Source organism: Zeus faber, assembly GCF_960531495.2.
Source record: "Zeus faber genome assembly, chromosome: 21".
NCBI classification, from domain to species: domain Eukaryota; kingdom Metazoa; phylum Chordata; class Actinopteri; order Zeiformes; family Zeidae; genus Zeus; species Zeus faber.
The window spans coordinates 11,858,199-11,877,296 of record NC_137208.1 but is presented as its reverse complement, the minus strand read 5'-3'; the positions used below and the strand labels follow the sequence as shown (position 1 = coordinate 11,877,296).

The window sequence follows — 19,098 nt, the reverse complement described above, 5'->3', positions numbered from 1 at the left end:
GACGGAATAAGATGGGTTTGTGCGCCGTTTGGACTCTTAACCACACATGCATGACACTGTTTGCTAGTGTGCATTTAAATAGATGTAACATAGAGGAACTGATAAAAAAAAACGCCATACTTCATATCATATGACCGGCTGCTACAATACAACCACGTTTGTAGCATGCACATGCATGCTCATAAACGCAACCTATTGAAGATGATTCATGGCAAATATAAACAAGGGGTGGATGCAAGTTCAATTCTATTGGTATATTCATTAACATAAGTATGCACAGGACAAAGCCACAAAGGACCATGCATACCTCGTATGGACTCAAAAGGATCATGTGATGACCTGGCCTTGAACAGCCTGTTGTGTGTGCGTGTGTGTGTGTATGTGTGTGTGTGTGTGTGTGTGTACGTGTGCGCCATGGCGAGTCTGGGTCACCCCACTAGCTTCTCTCCTGCCAACGGAAAGTCTACATCTTTAATGAGCCTCTATTAAAGTTGTATAGGCATAGAGGGAGAAAGAGAGAGAACGACAGAAGGAAATAGAGATGTAGAGGTGGATGAGAATTGAAAGGAGAGAAGTGAGAAAGGTGTGAAGTGAGAAACAAAATTATGTAACGAATATTGCTGGTTTACGTATGGTATGTTTGAGCATCTGTGTATTTTTTACTGTTGTTTAAATAAGTGTATGCACCCGAGTGTGTATGTGAGGTTGATTGTGTTCAGAGGGTGTAAGGTAGCATTACTACAGCAACTAACGCAGGACTGGTATTACTAATGAACTGCAAAGGCAAACTACTACTCCGTCCTTCAACACATGTAGGTTGAAGGGCAAGGCAGAGAGATACGGAGGTCTCTTTAGTTTCTAGGGTAGTCATTATGGCTAAAATGGAATTTCATAATATGTTTAGCTGTGGGACGTAGTCAATATAGACCAGTGGTCAGTCAGTCTGAAATTCCTATAACTGCAATGGGTAGGTTCTGCCACTGGGGCGTCAAACATGGTATGAGCAGGGCGGTTCGTGCTTGTCCTGCTGAAGCCAACAAGGTTTGCTTTAGATTTGCTTGGGATACCGTATGCAGCAGCTCAATATGTTGCAGCTGTTGACTGATTAGTAAACTAACTACAGTGGAGTACATACTACAAGATAATCAAGCCAATCTTGGGCCCAATTCCCCCCTTTTGACAATGGTGAGCAATGTCCCCATTTTTTTTGTGGTTCTTGCCACATTTTCCTGTGGTGTGAGGTATGTCAAGAATGTTTTTTTTTTTTTTTTAAACTTCCCTCGATCTGCTCGGAAGTCCGTCCTGGCTGCACCGATCTCAAATCGCAAATATTAAAACAAGTTCCGTATTTACGATCCAATATCCTGTAGGGCTATCCAGGGGGAATCCAGAGGACAGCCGAGGCCAGTCTGTGGATTATCACGTAACTAAGACCGATAGCCAACTGGGAGCCAAGCTGACCAAAACGGAATAAGTCCTACACAGAACAGCAGCCACTGCGACAAAGGTGAACACTGCAAAGCATAAAGTAAAATGGACCTTGGAAAATGGAAGTGGAGGATCAACTTGTTGATTTGTGGCAAAAAGTGTTTATATAACATGTCCTCTAAAACCTTGCATAATCAAACTGACAGTGCAAAAACCGACTTCCATTTTAAAATGTGATCTGTGTGATCTGTGATCTCGCCCAACCGCCTCTTTGCTTCCTGTATACAAGTCTTGCATCATACGTGAAACAGTAGTGGCGAGGGACGTAAAGCTGTGGTTGGACCAATCAGAGACCGGGCTTCAGGACACTCTGAGTGACTCTGTGTTCCAATCAAGCTCCAGTGACGATTGCTAGGTTAGCAGACAGCATTGTACCCACAGTGAAAGTTTGGATATTTCCGAACCAGAAACCGTGGGTCGATAAATCCATCTGCAGCGCTCTGAATGCTCGCACGGCCCTGCTTGCCACGAAGGTTTTGTATCCGGTAATATGGACAACTACAAAGCAGTGTCATACAAACTGCGGAGAGCAGGAAGTTTAACAGATATACAGAGACACAGTGGAGCAAGGTGACACCAGATGCTTGTGACAGGTGCTGCAGACTATTACTAACTACAAGAGCAGCCCCTCCCCAGCCACAACAGTCGACGCTTGCCTACCCAATGAACTAAACTTATTTTACGCGCGGTTTGAGATTGGCAACAACACTGCTTGCTCCTTCCGCCCCTGCACCATTGACCTGCTGCAGTTCGCATCCTGGCCTCCCAGGCACTGCACACCACGCTCAGGGGGGGAGGCACAACGTCCAACACCCTGAACACAGGATCCCCCCAGGGCTGCGTCCTCAGCCCCCTACTGTACTCCCTGTTCACACGACTGTGTGGCCAGGTCCAGCTCCAACACCATAATCAAGTTTGCTGACGACACCACCATGGTGAACTTGATCACTGGCGACAACGAGAAGGCCTACCGTGAGGAGGTAGCTGACCTGTCACACTAGTATCAGGACAACAGCCTCCTCCTGAATGTCAGCAAAACTAAGGAGCTGATTTTAGACTTTAGGAGAAGATTACAACAGAGGACGCACTCGCTGTTGATGATTAATGGGACTTCTGTTGACAGGGTGAACAGCTTCAAGTACCTGGGAGTCAACATCACAGAGGACTTAACATGGACTTTACACTCAGACACTCTGGTGAGAAAGCCAAGGCAACGTCTTTCCCACCTCAGGCAGGTGAAGAAATTCAGGGTCTCGGTGAGGGTCCTCAAGTCCTTTTACTCTGGAGCAGTGGAGAGCAGAGATAGATTTGCAACATCACATGCGGACCCTGCAGAGGTTGGCGCCTTCAGCCCAACGTACTACTGGAACTACCCTCGCTGCAGGATTTACACACCAGGAGGTGCAGTAGCAGAGCCAGCAGGATCCTGAAGGATTCTTACCACCCCAACACGGACAGTTCCAGCTGCTGCTGTCGAGCAAGCGCCTCCACAGTCACACAGTGAGAACAGAGAGACTGAGACGGAGTTTATTCCAGTAAGCCATAAGGACTGTCAATGCTGAACCCACCAGGGGCCCTCACTGAGAGACACACATAGGCCCCACGGCCTTACTGTACCGTATGTTGCATACTGTACTGCACTCTCTACTCTTACTGTATTGCTGTGCCCCACTGTTGTAAAACTGTAACGTCTATCTCAAGACACACTACCTCTGACTAACACCATACCTACTGTGTAGGTTTGGTGTTCTTTTCTTTAAAAGCTTAATTTTTTCGTCTGTGAACATAGGGCTAATGTGACTTGCCAAAAGGTACAGTTCTGACTCATCAGTCCAAAGGACATTCTCCCAGAGGCATTATGGCTTGTCAATATGCATTTGAGAAAATTCCATTCTGGCTTTCTTATGTTTTTTCTTTCACCAGTGGAGTCGTCCTGGGTGTTCTTCCATGGAGCCCACTGTCACTCAAAAAGCAATGATCAGACACTGATCCAGGGAGGTTGGCTACAGTCCCATGGACCTTAAACTTCTTAATAATATTTGCAACTGTAGTCACAGGAACATTTAGCTGCTTGGAGATAGTCTTACAGCCTTTACCTTTAACGTGCTTGTCTATAATTTTCTTTCTAATCTCCTCTGACAACTCTCTCCTTTGCTTTCCCTGTCCATGTTCAGTGTGGTGCACACGATGATACCAAACAGCAGTGTGACTACTTTTCTCCATTAAAATAGGCTGAATGACTGATTATAGGTTTGAAGACATGTGTGATACCAATTAAAGAAAACAGTAAGCTTGAAATATCACTATAATCCAATTATTTATAATCTTTCCTAAGGGGTAGAAACAAATCTGTCCATGCCATTTTAGAATATAATTGATCTCTTTAGCAATAATTCATCTCTTTTCATAGTTTCTTTGCTTTACTCTATGAAATACCAAAGGCATGCAGGTGTACATGAGAAAATTGCTTGTAATTTCATTAATTTTCAGGAGGAATGAAGCATTGTTTCAATGAGCTGTAAGGGGACCAACACATTTGTCCACGTCTGAATTTGTCTATACATAATAGTCTATAGTCCTCTTATTTCTATTTTGTATTCCAATTCAGTATATTACCTTTTTACTCATATTTTATTGTATTTACTAACTGAATTACGTTTTAGGAATCAGTTCGTTTAGTTAGTGAATTATATAGCTATTGTGTTAGTTAGTAATTATTTTGCATATCTCTGGATGCGTTTTAACGACATTTCACTGCATATATGTATGCTCATGTGTATATGTACAGTATGTGATAAACATCTTGAATCTTGGAGAGCTGCGTCGATTCACACATAAAATATATATTTATGATTCCCCTTATTTATAATTCCTCATTGAAATGTTATCCCTGTGCATTTTTGTAAGCTTCTGTTGTATCCTGTCATTGTAATGCACATTGACTGACCAAAAAAAGAAAATAAAAATTGCCCCCTGTCAGTTCGCAGTTATAAATTGTGGTAAAAAAAAAAGAGAAAAAAAAAAATCATATTGCCACAGCCCTATCTACAGACTATAGGAACAAAATGTAAAATTTATCATTATGTGTGGGGTCTCACATTTTCAACATATGTAAAGCTTTCTTAAGGCCAGCCTTAAACTGTCCAGTGCTTGGCCGACTGACTCCTAGATCAAGAGGCAGTATGAGTGACTTACTGATGAACTGGCACACAGACAGTGCCTGTCTAACGGGCTGGCAATTAAGCTGTCGAAAGTTATCACACACACACACACACACACACACACACACACACACACACACACACACACACACACACACACACACACACACACACACACACACACACACACACACACACACACACACACACACTAGAGGACAAAGAGGGCAAACAAGATCAGGCTACTGCAGAGACGAAGACAGGCGGATTATAGAGATAACGCAAAAATAAAGGAAGCAACAATAAATGCTGGGAGATAACATATGAGTACTTTAGAGTGAGACGTGTCTGTCTGTCTGCGTCACCAAGTGCTGCCCAACTGGAATTAAGAGCACTGTAGATCCTCTTAGCCTCATGCACTCTTATATTACTGCATACATATATACCCTCTCTCTTAGTCTCTCTTTGGGTCTCTCCACGTATCTCTCTGTCTCTCTCTGATTTTAATTTAGTTATAAAAATTTAGATGTCTGTCTTACTGTCTCTTTACAAGAGTCTAATGGATATTCAGGTAGCCTGTAATTGTGACGTCCAGTGGTGCGGTTCAATTTCCAGAACTATTTAATGAAAAGTTTATTCCGTACAGATGGTGAAAGAATCATCGTGGAATTTAACTGACAGATGAGCGGGTTACCACGGTAAGTAAGGAAAGACGGAGAAAGCCCGATGCCGCAGTGCCAGAGTCCCCATGGCAACGGAGGGGAGGAGGATCCAGCTAAAGCGAAGGATTATGTCGTCGCGGTAACAGTGTTATGTAACAACAACCTCCAAATTGGAGTAGTGGAGGTATACACACACTGACTCCAACGCATCATGTACAAAAACGCTGTGGATCAAACAAAAACATGCATTTCCGATCTCACCTGAACTTACCCCCGGGGATTATTAAAGTGTTATCTTATCTTACTCATATCGCAGACAACCTCTTCCACCTGTTGACCCGCTGGAGATGGTACAGAACTCCACCCATCAGGACAGAAACACTACATCTCCTTCAGAAACTGCTCCTGACACACTTCAAACATTCCACTGGCCAGTTGTTATTCTCGCGGTCTATTGTGCTGTCATGTTAAACAGTATGTATCTCATGCAAACTGAGCTATACAATGTACCATTCCAATCTCAGCTGTGTGTTCATTAAACAGTCTGAAAGAAGATGAAGGGTATCTGTGTGCACGCCCCCCACTACCCCACTGCAGAGGCGGTTATCATATCGCTCCTGATAGCCACTTTGAATCTTGAATCCTGGCAAAGGCTGACGTCTGCATCATAATTAGGAGCTCTAGCAGCAGCTCTTTCAAGGAGCAAATAACACTAAGTGCAACAGGGGAGTGTGATCAGTATTCAGCTGAAACGTGTCGGTTTTAAATATAAAACTTTTGCCAGTACGATGCCCAACCGCTGTTCCAAACCATAGGCGGCATAAAGTGATGACCTAAGATGTGCCTTCATTTGACTAATTTGTAAGGAAGCATCTGGTATAACTTTTACCAGTTTGGATATCCTATAATACGTCCCATTCACCCACCCAGCTCGCAAGGGGGTTAAGAGGTGGGCTGCAGTGAGGATCACGTGAGGTTGTGGGGCAGACGAAGAACTGCACTTGTGCACACGGTGTGAAAAATGATGCCTTGGAAGCCCGTCCCATATCGGATGACCGAACAGGCCCCATTGACTCAACCGCTGTTAGTAACTCGTACCTCAGTTAGCAAGGCACTGAGATATTAATTTAAATAGGAAGTGTACGTTCCTAAAACTGCCCAACTGTTAACCCTACACATATCGATAAGAAAGTTCTTCAAAGGCCAAATGGTAGTTAATGTTTGTGAGTGAGGGGATAAACAAGAAAGTGGGTCTCGATGTTTTCGATCAAACACTTGGTGATGTCCTGGTGCGTTCTGTGCTAACCTCAATGCAATGCTTTAAAAGCCAGATGTGGAAAATCCATGTTCAGAAAGCAAATCCCCACTGCAGGAGTTTGAGTCAACCATATGGATTTGGTAATTTGCATCGACCCAGAGGTCAAACTGATATCAGCTGGATCTGTGCATGGCTGTAGCAAAAACAAGGCTCCACACGTTTCGCTTTCTGAACCTGGAATTTTCCACCTCTGTTTAAAAAGGCGCACACGCTTATTTTGTGTTTGGCAATCGTCATTTAACACTTTCATTGCCCAATGATGAATGTCACACATATATATATATATATATATATATATATACACATATATATATATACATACATATATATATATATATATATATATATATATATATATATATATATATATATATATATATATATATATATATATATATATATATATATATATATTTTTTTTTTAATCGGGAAACTTCACATGCATCAAATCACATCCCCTATAAAAAAACAAACAAACCAAACAAACATACAAATAAGGTAAAAAAAAAAAAAGAGTCAACTTTGTTAGATAATCTGACGCTGCACGACCCAAGTCCCAAGTGACAGCAGCCCTAACCCTCCGCCTCGCTCCAGTAGAACACTCTGAAACCCAGTACCCTACTAACAGAGATGGAAAATCCCTCTTCACGTACCTGTGGGATTACCTTACAATACTTATGTCTAGGTGTGGTTGGCATTTACACACAGAGGAACCACACCAGTGTGTTGCTATGACAACAGAGAGGAGTTTTCCAGTGCGCCGACAGTAGGCCTATTTTAAACCAAGGGAAGTTTGCGTAACAGATAAAATAACGAATAAAAACAAAAACACGATTAACTAATTAATAAAGGACTAAGTGAATGGGTGAATGGATGAGAGATTTTAGTATAAGTTGTCCTCAACTCAACAGCCAAAACACAATATTTTAAGTACTGAGGTCATAAATTGCCTACATTTGAATTTCAGAAGAAACAATACTAAAATATTAATTAAATAAAGTCAAATTCCTCTAGATGAATGGATTAATGAATGAAATAATGATAAATAACTGCAAGAGAACTGGTTGTATGAAGACATTAGCAGGTCGAAGAAGAGCTGGGACTGACGACTAAACAGGCAGCTGACTGTGACACCTTAACCTTTTCAGCGTGTTTGAATGTGTAACCTTGGCGACCATGAGAGGTCCTGCATTCATCTTCATGAGGTCTGGTTAGAGTTCAGACAGGTGTGCATGACAGATGCGGCGGGGGGTCCTTTTGTTGCCTTTGCAATCTTATTCTATTTCCTTGCTTGTTTTAGTCTACATTGGTGGCTCCTGGAGCTTTTATCTTGGTCAGCAGAATGTAACTCTCTCGTGAAAGTAACTATACAAATAAATCTTTCTGATTTATATTATATTATTTTATTATATTATATTTATAGATACATAACCCCCAAACACAGAGCGATGAGTCTCCGTCTTCTGACTATATATGTTAAATTGAGGCAGGTCCTATTTCGATGTAGGGTCTGCCTGGCCTTCAGTTTCTTCACTAGGTTCTCAATATGTACTCTCAAGGAAAGCTTGTCGTCCACCCAGATATCCAAACAAGGATGATACTCTTTCAATTGAGTCTCCTGTTGGGGTATGAATGCCAACATTAACAGAGATCTGGGAGCGAGCTCTGTTAAAGATCATGAATTTGGTTTTCTTAGCATTAAGAGTAGGGGTGTCGATTCGAAATTGGAAATCGATCGAAATGAGCGTTCGATTTTGAACTTCGATATCACAAGCAGGTTTGCGATTCTCCCCGTATTTTTGTGGGTAAAGTGTGCGCCGGGGGGGTTAAGGCCCCTACGCGGATCGGCTCGCCTGGCTCCGAACCGACTCTCGTGAAATTTGGTTCGGAGTTGGACAAGCCGCGGTCGGCTCTGCGGAGGGGCTGCTGCGCGACATCCCTCAACGCACACTGCACCTGCCCACCGGCGGATCTCGACCGCTCCAATACGGAGGACACGGAGACGTATAAGGTAAACGTTGACGACCGGGTGGATAATGTTTTAGTACATGTGTGTTCCCCGATAAAATGGCATCTGTTTTTCTGGGCTTATTTTGGTGAGTAGCCTAAAAGCAGTTTAAGAAGTAACTTATAATTTATTATTCTAAAGTCTAATTTTGATGAAGATCTTAACTGTTTAGGTATGTTTCTTAAATATTCTCATATTTGTTACAACTTAAAATTGTTATTATTCAAATAAAAGTTACTTATTGAGAAACAGGTGTTTTTCTTTACAAATCAAGACTCTACTCTAACAATGGCATCCCCGTCAGGAGTGGAAAAAAAGTTTTGCGACCTTCAAATCAAAAGTAATATCAAATCGTGGATTTGGAGAATCCTGACACCCCTATTTAAGAACCAACTTTAGACCATACAATGAGGTCAACAGCCTGACTCAAGCCAACCTGCCAAGGCAGCCTTGAACATGTTGTTACCTTTTATTTCATTCTTGTATCATTTTCTCTGAGGCTGATGGAATGTCTACAACTAATTTTTAGGTGTATGTTTTTTAGCTGTATGTTTTCAGCTCTTGTGCATTGAACTGCACACTAAATATATACTAAATATATACTAAATATATAACCCTCCACAGGAAAAGCTTTAGTGCCAGGTCATGCCATGATGTAGCTAAAAGGAGACAACAGTTGAATGGGACTGATGATGTGACAAACCTTAGAAGAGAGTTTTATGTTTCGAAAGTTCTCTTATAAGTACTGTTGTTTCCTTTCAGATGACTTGACTTGATTTGATGTGAAGTTGGTACGTGGGTGATCAGGATCTCCAATGTAGAACATTGAAAAATTTAATCTGGTCATTCGTTTTCCAGCATGTAAATTAGCAGCAGTGAACATGTTAAAAATCAAAAAAGGCTTTCAGAGGAAAAGATACCTTGGTTGTTTGCTGCGTGTTTGCCACTTCCAGTGTGTAACTTGACATTTAATGAAACACCGTATGGCAAGTCTTACCAGAACAGCAGGTTAACTGCAGTGAGCGTGTACCTTGTGGTTGAATCTGTCGGAATTTTGTGCGACACCACTCATCAGGCTTGAACTTCTTTACCGCCTGATGTTAATTACCATAAACGCACACACACTTTACAGAAACATATTACACAGAAAACCAAGACGAACATTAACGTGTTTTCTCCTTTTGTCTGATATGACCTTAATCACCTTTAAAAGAAAACGTCCTAAAACAGGTCTACTCTATCCAAATTCACATGAAGTGGACAAAGGATATTCCTTTGGATTATAACAATGATCTTGTCAACCTTTGAAGAATATCCACTGCTGCACGCTTAAAACAGATTCAAAACAGACCTCTAGACTATAGATCACAAACACTGATTCATTATACTTTGACTGGGAATGTGCAACAGAGCAACAGGTTACCAACACTATAATCACAAATGTATTTCTTCTTAAATATATTAGATAAATTATTGGTCAAACTATGAACTACTTGCTAGAGGCAAAATATATCACAAAATGCAAAGACTTGAACTCAAGCAAGCCACAAATCATGGCCAAATATAGCGTTTGAGTTGTGTCTTCAGAGAGAAGCTTAGCATTGCACCGTAGTGAGAAGGTTTTTAACCCACGACGGATCATCTATTTGCAGCCTCAGTGCAGACAGAGTGTGCTCCAAAATACACCGTGACTCATACAGGCCACTGGACCCACACAAACAACAGGGGCGGTGGCAAAGAGAAAGGGAGGTTTGTGACCAGAGATTCACAGATCCCCAGAAACTGGACCCCTCTTTCAACATACAAACATGAGTATGTGTGTGCATCAAATCCTCATGATGGACAAGGTCTTACTCACATATTCCTCATTCTCAAACACTAAAAAAGCTCATTTTCTGGAAGCAAATTCAAGCCAAATGCAATACTTCACGGTGCGCCAGACATACATTGATTGGTATATATTTATTTATTTATTAGAATTTCTAGAGAAACAAAAAAACAAACCAAAGAAACCCCCCAAAAAACAGCCAGAAGGCTAGACCTTGCGATCAACCTCAGGATTGTCAGCTTAGTTTAGCCTTGGGCAATGGTGCAAAATTCCAATCACTGATCGCTGGGGGGAAGCAATCGGCGATATACAATTTTATCGGGGACACGCGGGTGGGACATTATGTAATGTGGCAAATGCAGTCTCCCCGCTCCAGTGTGCAGGATTTATTATTCACAAGTAAAGTATTTATACAAAAAACATCCAGTTTTTACTAAATCAAGTCCCATAGCAACGGAAAACAACCCGGGAGACGTGGACCCGACAGTGGGGATGCACAGGTTTTTTTTGGAACAGTACGGAGTCAGGACTTGGACAGTCCCTTCACTGAATTGTGTTAAAATCTTTGTTTTATACATGTAGGAAACAAACAAAATTAAATTGATCTAAAATAAAAAAAAAGACAGGCACGGGAGCCGGTGCACACCGCTGTCTGGAGGAGAAACAAACAAAAACAAAACAACTCGGCTCCATTTCTCTGGGTTAGTTTTATATTTTTCCATTTTCCATACATGGAAGAAATTAAGGAAAAAAAACAAATCAAATTCTTTCTCTATGAGATTAAGGAGGGTGCCCGAGCAACTGCCCCATGGACCCCACGGTGCCTTTCTTATCAGCCCTGCATACCTTTTTTTTTTTTTTTTTTAATTAAAGGGTTTAGAGGTAGCGGATTGTCTGGGCAAGATATATCCGTGAGGAACTCCTAGTGAAGCTCGAACCTCAGTCATCAATGTCAATCGCAATCGATGGAGTCGCTTCCTGATAGACGACTTAATCTAAAATCGGCCCACGCCTAGCTCAGTGTTGCTAACCTGTAAACTCTGGTATTTTTCCATCACTGGGAGTCAACCCGAGGGATCAGAATCTTTAAAACTGATCTAGTGTTGGGACAAAAGCTTCAGCTGACTGCCATGCACCAAGCAATCATGTCACAGTTCAAGGTTGCCTCACTGCACTGCAGTTGGATGAATTGATTTGAAGGATTTTGAACACGAATCGCTCGGGTGGACTCTTAAAATCCCTAATTTAAGTTTTTGACGTCAAAAGACAATGGATCCCTTCAAACGGTGTGAGTCAATCCTCAACCCAGATCTTACTTTTTTTTTTTTTTTTTTTTTTTAACAATGACTCAGGAGTTGTCTCTCACTAATGTTGGCTCTGCCTAAACAGGCCTGAGCAGGGCCTTATATGCCTTACATGTATGCTTTTTAAAAGGGCCTTGTATGCCTTGTTAATGTAATATTGCAATGCAGTCCCGCCCAAATATCGCGATACGATATTATCATTGTTGTTGGCGATATAACAATTATTCAAAAACATTTTTTATAATATATAATCATTATTATTGTATTTTATGTGTAATTAATTGTTAAGAATTAATTCGGAAGATTTTAAATTAAACAATCAACTGAAGAATCTGCTAAGCATGCTGTGAGAGAGCGGAGCGTGGTGTGATCTTGTAAGAAGTTCTCGAGAGATCACAGGATTCTCCATTCACATCCAACATGGTGGAGTCCTGCTGCAGATTGTTTTATTGTCGCATTTTCCATTATCCTGGGTCCAGACCTCTGAATCCGCCCACTCCACCGAGTCGGCTGATTCTTCTCAAGATGGAAACGGAGTGTAACGAGTTGACAATTCTATATGATATCACGCTACTTGATGGATAATGTTGATGCTACTAACGCCTAGTGGACTAAAGGTTTTGTGGGGTTTTCTTCCTCTTAAAGTAGCCTCTACGCTTTCATATTCTATTTTTGGTATGCTACAAAAATGCCTGTTTCTAAAACATTACAAATAAATGTTTGAGGAATACAACATGCATTTTGTATTCTGTATATCATAAGCTATATTGAACTTTTATGATATCAATTAATCGACAATTGTTTGTGAAGGTTAACAACTATCGATTAAGGAAATTCATTTCAATATTCATCCCTCACATACTCCCCCCGTTGTGTCAAAATGACTAAATGCCGTAAAATCTGATCCGGCTACCCAAGCATTTCTATCAAATTCTATGTAATTTGCTTATTCCCTCTGATATTTCCAGGAAAACAGGCTGATTGGGGAATACAGAACCCACTTGATAAAATATAATAAAATGATTTATTCTACTACAAATATTTTAGCTTTTACACTATCCTACCATTAGTAGATTATAACTTTGGACAAACAGTGAGGGAGACCTAAACAACACGTGGTCCCACAGATGGAGGACGACAGGGCGATATTCAATATTGCAAAAAATATATATATATTGCAAACTGTGGCAAATATCGCATATCGGCCAAGCCACACACAGACACAGACACACACAGAGTCAGAGCAGCCTGCGGAACATACCACATACAGGTCACAGGGTGTCAGGAGTTGAGTTCTAAAAATAAATTAAATTGCTGTTTTAGAGGCCAAGGCTCCCTCACCAAAGTTTGGTTGTTCATTTCCAATTGGGCAAGATAGGTTGGTGAAATAGATGGACAGACAGGCAGTGGGTAAGTTGAGTGGTATGGGGGGGGAGCTGTGGTGAGGATCTGATATCTGAGAGGTCGGAAAACAGGACACCCTACACCAGGCGGCCCGGTCCACTCCGGCCCGCTTTAATTCACCTCGGAGGGAGGACGCAGCCAGGACAGGACCAATACAGATGAAACCAATACAGGCTCCACTGCTGGGAAGAGTCGATTTGCAGATTGCAGGCTCACATCGACCATTAACCATATCTAGGTACTGATCAATGTGATGTTCCCTTCAGCACAGCCTTGGCAGCTCTGACTGTCAGATCGTGTTCAGTCTTGTGTATTTTCTGCACTTCTCGTTAAAAGAATGATTCAGTGAAAACAAAGATGGATTACTTTTCTGGGGAACTCCTTACACACTGCTATTGTGGCAGGGCTACCGTGTGTGTATTTTAATGTTTTGTGCAAGACTTATTACACACAATAAAATACACAACTTGTAGGTGATTTCAGATATCCCTTGAGGATGCACCCAGGATGCTGGTATTGGATAATGGTGAAACAATAGGCGAGGATAAAGGAAAAAAATTAAAAATAAAAATTATAACAGAGGATATTGCTGATACAGGTATCCAAAATGTATCATCAATTTAAGGAAACAATGATTTTCTAATTTGACACACAATGGCATGGTAGAAGTCTATATAGACACACCAGAGTACATTGAATTATGTGTCAATCATCATCATCTTGTTCGAATGATGTATAACATCTGTGGTGTCCAGTAAATGTAATGGATCATATTGAAAGAGGCAAATAAAAAAAAAATGGCAGCGGCCACAATAAAGAAGAATAAAAATAGGGATGTGGTAAATAAGTAAAATATTAAGTTCAAGCGACTGAGGCAGTGCTCATTCATTAAGCACCAAGAGCATAATTATAAGTATAAATAAGTAAATAAGTAGCACATGCATTCGAAAAAACTGTTGAAGATAACCCATTATTCTACCACATATTAGGAATTTATTTGTTCATTTTGTGCCACTATAATAGTAAAATAATACACGCCTTGGAGCTATTTACTCACATTCATTGAACATTAACATTTGGGTAGACTATTAATTGAAATCAACCCAAATGATAGAAATGCATACTCACTCAAGTGTGACATTTATAATATTAGTTTTAAAATTTCCCCAAAATATGAGTGGAAACATGATTGTGGACAAAATTATCATCAAATAATTGTGATCAACACATTCATTCCTTTTATATCTGGTTTTTTTTTTTACTGATTGCTGTTACTGAGTTACTCTTACCATCCAAAATCAGCAAAAGGTATGAAACCAGAGATGTCTTACCTTCTTTTGGTACCACACCACAGCATCTTTAACCTTGGAAGCCATTTACATTTCCCTGCTCCCCGTCCAGGGCATCTTAGACTGGAAATATGCCACAGAGAGAGAGGGAGAGAGCGAGGGCGTAAGTGACAGTGTAAACACAAGGAAGGAGAGAGGTTTATATAGACACTACCTGGCAGGCTGGTGTGACAAACAACTGAGAGGAAGCAAAGGGGAAGGGCGAGCCCAGCAGCAATTTGTGAACGCACACGCACACGCACACACACACACACACACACACACACACACACACACACACACACACACACACACACACACACACACACACACCCCTGGTGTTTAAAGCAGGTTGCTGCTACCTTGGAATCACATACAGACCATCTACTCGACATCCTATGGTTCTATGTTTATAAATGCCCCTTCATAAGATGGATATTATAACACCATTATATGATCATGATAGTGGTATAATTATAATAAAAAAAGATAAATTACATTTGACAATCACAAGTATTTGTATGTCAACCACCAACTAAAATCTCATGGCCGTTATAGTGCAGACGCACCCGGAAGCTACCTTTGGTGGAAATTTGGGAAATGACAGGTGGAGGTACCCTGCTGTGGTTGGGTGGGTCTTTGGCTCAGTGACTGGCTATGAAGGCCAGGCTGAGATGCATGCACACACACGCACGCGTACAGATTGACAGATTAGAACCTTTCCAACGAAACGACCCAGAAACAGAAACAAGCCCAAATCTAAGATTTGGGCAAAAAGTTGTTTTTAAGGCTGCATTACTGTAAAGTAATGACATTTCCTGTGACACGGACACGTGAAACGCATAATATGAATAAAATTTGAATAAACAAGCAAAAAGAGATCCAAAAGCACGACTTGGGTCTGTTTTTTCTTGTGAGAAAGAGTAGAGTGTAGATTCCCCGGTGTTATTCACCGCGACTTCCACAAACAGTTGTGTTTTCATCAGGCACTGCACTGGTAAGCAAATACATTTGGAAGCACTTCCCTTGGTGCATAATTGTGTGTCCTGTGGTCTGAAGGACAGATGGACTGATGCATGAACACCAAAGACAGAGGCTACCGGCTGCCTCAAGAGGGCAGCTTCCTACAGGCATTTTCCCATTGAGCATTATGGAAAGGGTGCTAAGAGAACTAACTGAACCCAGGCACGAGTTCCTGTTCCTGACTCACTCCAAGGAAACAGTAACGGTTGTAGTGATGACAAAAAACAAACAAAAAAAAAAAAAAAAAACATGAAACATGATTTTGTATAACTTAGTCTTGTTGTGGATCTACAAATGGATCTACCAGCAAAGAAGTTGTAGCTATAAAGGCGTAAACTTGTAGCCAGCTAAACTCGCAGGTTCGCTCTGTAGATACTGTTGGATTTAACCAATAAGTGATGATTACTACTGTCAGTCCCGCGCCCCAAGTGGAAAACTCTAACAATGAGACCTCTGTGAAAGTGCGCAGGAGGCCATTGAATCACAAGACCACCGGTTATCTGAAGTGGTTTGATGCAGGGCGGTTTGCAGTTGAAAAGGGTCTTAGCTTCACCCCTCTCTCCTTCATTTTAACTCAATCCTCACTTTACGTGCATTCTGACTCATTTGGATATTTGAATATTCATTCTCATGGGTCAATTGTCAGATATTCCGTAAACTGTGAAAAATCGATCGACTATGGACAATATTAACGTCAATATGTCCACGGCAATTACAGTTCACGAACCCACAAATTGGTGTACATCTACCATTTGACGACACAGAAAAACTGCATGCTGTAGAGAATTTACTGTCCCATTCATTATCACCAATTGAGAAGGTAATAGGAAGGAATTAGAATAGAAAAAGTAATGTAAATCAACGACAGGCTTTATTCACGCCAAGCCTAGCAACTCAAGTGCATGCATCCCTTGCACATACCCTTCAAACTGTCAGGACAAGATTTTTTTTTTTTTGCCTTTTATTACTTTCATAACATTGAGAGACAGATAAAGTCACTCATAAAACGGCTATTCCAGCACCCTATTGTGAAGTAGAGGAGATTTAACTGAGAAACAGCGTAAAGATCACATCTAAAATGGCTGCTGTGAAGGAACACCAACTAGCACTGGCAGAGGAAGATGATTTCATGGCCTGAGTGTAGGTGGGGCAGAGGCTAAAGACATTTTAGACCTTTTCTGTTAAATGGGTTGCACACAATGACCTCTTGGCACCTGCATTAACATGCGTCTTGGGTGACCGGACTGCCATCGGATAGCGTTTGACCACATAAAGAGACAGATGTAAACGCCTTCAAGGCACAATGAGGAAGAATTGCAATGCGGTCTCACGGAACCACGTCCGGAGGTGGTCAGGCCAAATGACCGCATTGAATACAAAGTGTTTAATAGCATCTTACTCCACATTACGTTTCTATGTAGGTGGAAATACATGTAGCGCGAAGAACCTCAACTAACAGGGTCATCTACAAAGACATAGCAGAACAAAGGCTAGAACCAGAATACAGCTTGACGAACAGCCGCCATCTTTCAAACAACCCACACAATTTATTCCTTCAACATGACATGCGCTGCGATTTGAATTCTGTTTGGGACTATGCAATGGGATCTCAATGTGGACTGGATGCAGACACCGAAGACCCTTTTTAACACCAGGTGTAAATGTCATGCAGTTAAATCCGATCTCGATACCATCCAGATGATAAGATTGTATGTAATGGGGCCAAAGTGTTGTGAACACATTCAATGCAACACTGAGGTTTGGCCGCAATGCAGCCTGTGTGAACACTGGATTATAAATCCAGCTTTTAATTTATCGGCACTTCCATCCTTCCCATTTATGATAGAGTTGGCCCCTTCGTCCTTTCCCTCTCTATACCTTATCTCATAGTCTCCTTCTCTTTCCCTCACAATGGCCCAGTATCGCTCTCTATTCATTTTGTCTTCTGTTTATTCCTCTAGATTTGTTTCTAAATCTAAATTAGCCCAGAGGGAAATAACTTTGACTTTCTGAACGCAAGATATAAAAATCCCAGTCCCTTAACCAATTTTTCCATTGGGTCTATTTTTTGACTTTTTCCCCTCATCCTTTTTCAAATATTTGGCCTAAAATGCTGCAAGAGAAATGCCTCACAATTCCTGTCGTGTTATTTCTATCTTAATGAGCAGAACCCGTGATGGATATGGAAACCACTACGTGTGTGTGTGTGTGTGTGTGTGTGTGTGTGTCTGTCTGTCTGTATGTCTTCAATGTATTAAAACAGTTCGCCAGCTTTTTACACCCAAAGCAAAAATAATTTCAAACATGTTTGTTTGTGTGTGCGTGTGTGCGCTGTAGCCAAGATGTAATCTTTAAAGCCAAAGTAGAGCACGATCTGGCTCAGTACGTTAAGAATGTGAGACTGCTGAGTTCAAAGCAGCAGACAGGAGATTATCTACTTGAGCCAAGTGAGAAAGTTTCTATTTTAAGCGTTCACTGGGGGCTTGCTTGTGTGTGTGTCTGTGTGGGGGTGGGGGTGGGGGTCGACTGGTCAGTTCTTGCAAGCTGCAGTTATAACCAGAAAGGGAAGGAAGCAGTTTGATACAACATAAATACTTATTTCCACAAAGCTGCAAGGCTCAGTGCATGTGTCTGTGTGTTCTTTCTGGCTACAGATGCACACATAAAGGGAAGGAAATGAGTGAGTAAGAGTCTCGTTTGTACTTCAACGACGTAAAACACAAGCCCTCAAACGTGAGTGTGTGTATACATGTGTATGATTTTAGAGAGTATGTGGTACAAAATAGTACATGAAGCCCACCCCCCAAAGCCAAGTGGTATTTTAAGCAAACAGGAAGGACCTTTTCTACTCATTCCCTACAATTTCACTCATCCCCTCCCCCCACCGCCATCCCTTCTTCCCACAAAGACCAGAAAAAAAAAAGAGGAAAAACAGAATGAGGCAGCAAAAAAAAAAAAAAAAAAATTATATATATATATATATATATATATATATATATATATATATATATATATATATATATATGAGATTGAAGTAGAATCCTGGCAGACTAGTTAGAGGAAAGCAGGGTGGAAATATAATTGATTGTCATGGACTTATAAGGACTGAAATGTGGTAGAGAAAAACAACCATATGATTAAAAATAGAGTGGGTGGAAGGGAAAGAGAGAATTTGTACAGATGTAATAAATGTAAACACACAACCTGACCAGGCTCCAAATCTTTCTTAGTATGGCTTGTTTCACTCCGACTGCCCCTCTCTCACTCAATATAAACACAGACAAAGAATTTCATACCTCATTCATACTATAATAACTTTTCCCAGGCTCCACACTAACACACCGCTGTTTTCATAGTTGCACACCTGATGCCATAAGCTCTATACTAACATGATTGGATGGCAAGATTGGTGGCAGGTTTTTTTTCCATAGTAAATATAAATGTTAGAATATATTCGCTAGGGAAGGCAACCGGCACAGAGTGGTAATGTCATAGTAAGTGCCACAAATGCCTACAGAGACGTTTGTTGTGATTGAAATATTTTTATAGTCAAAGCAAAAGAAAGGTAAAAGTA

At 41.0% G+C, this 19,098-nt stretch overlaps 1 protein-coding gene across 3 annotated transcripts in view; it reads right to left on the bottom strand.

The window, feature by feature from the left end:
- LOC307246748 (protein PHTF2) overlaps positions 1-19,098 on the bottom strand; it is a 50,667-nt gene that overhangs the window by 23,443 nt on the left and 8,126 nt on the right. For all 3 annotated transcript variants that reach the window (XM_080022750.1, XM_080022752.1, XM_080022751.1), the window contains exon 3: positions 14,505-14,585. In XM_080022750.1, coding sequence (XP_079878876.1) covers positions 14,505-14,549 — 45 coding nt within the window. In that variant the 5' untranslated portion in view covers positions 14,550-14,585. The remainder of the gene's footprint in view (positions 1-14,504; positions 14,586-19,098) is intronic.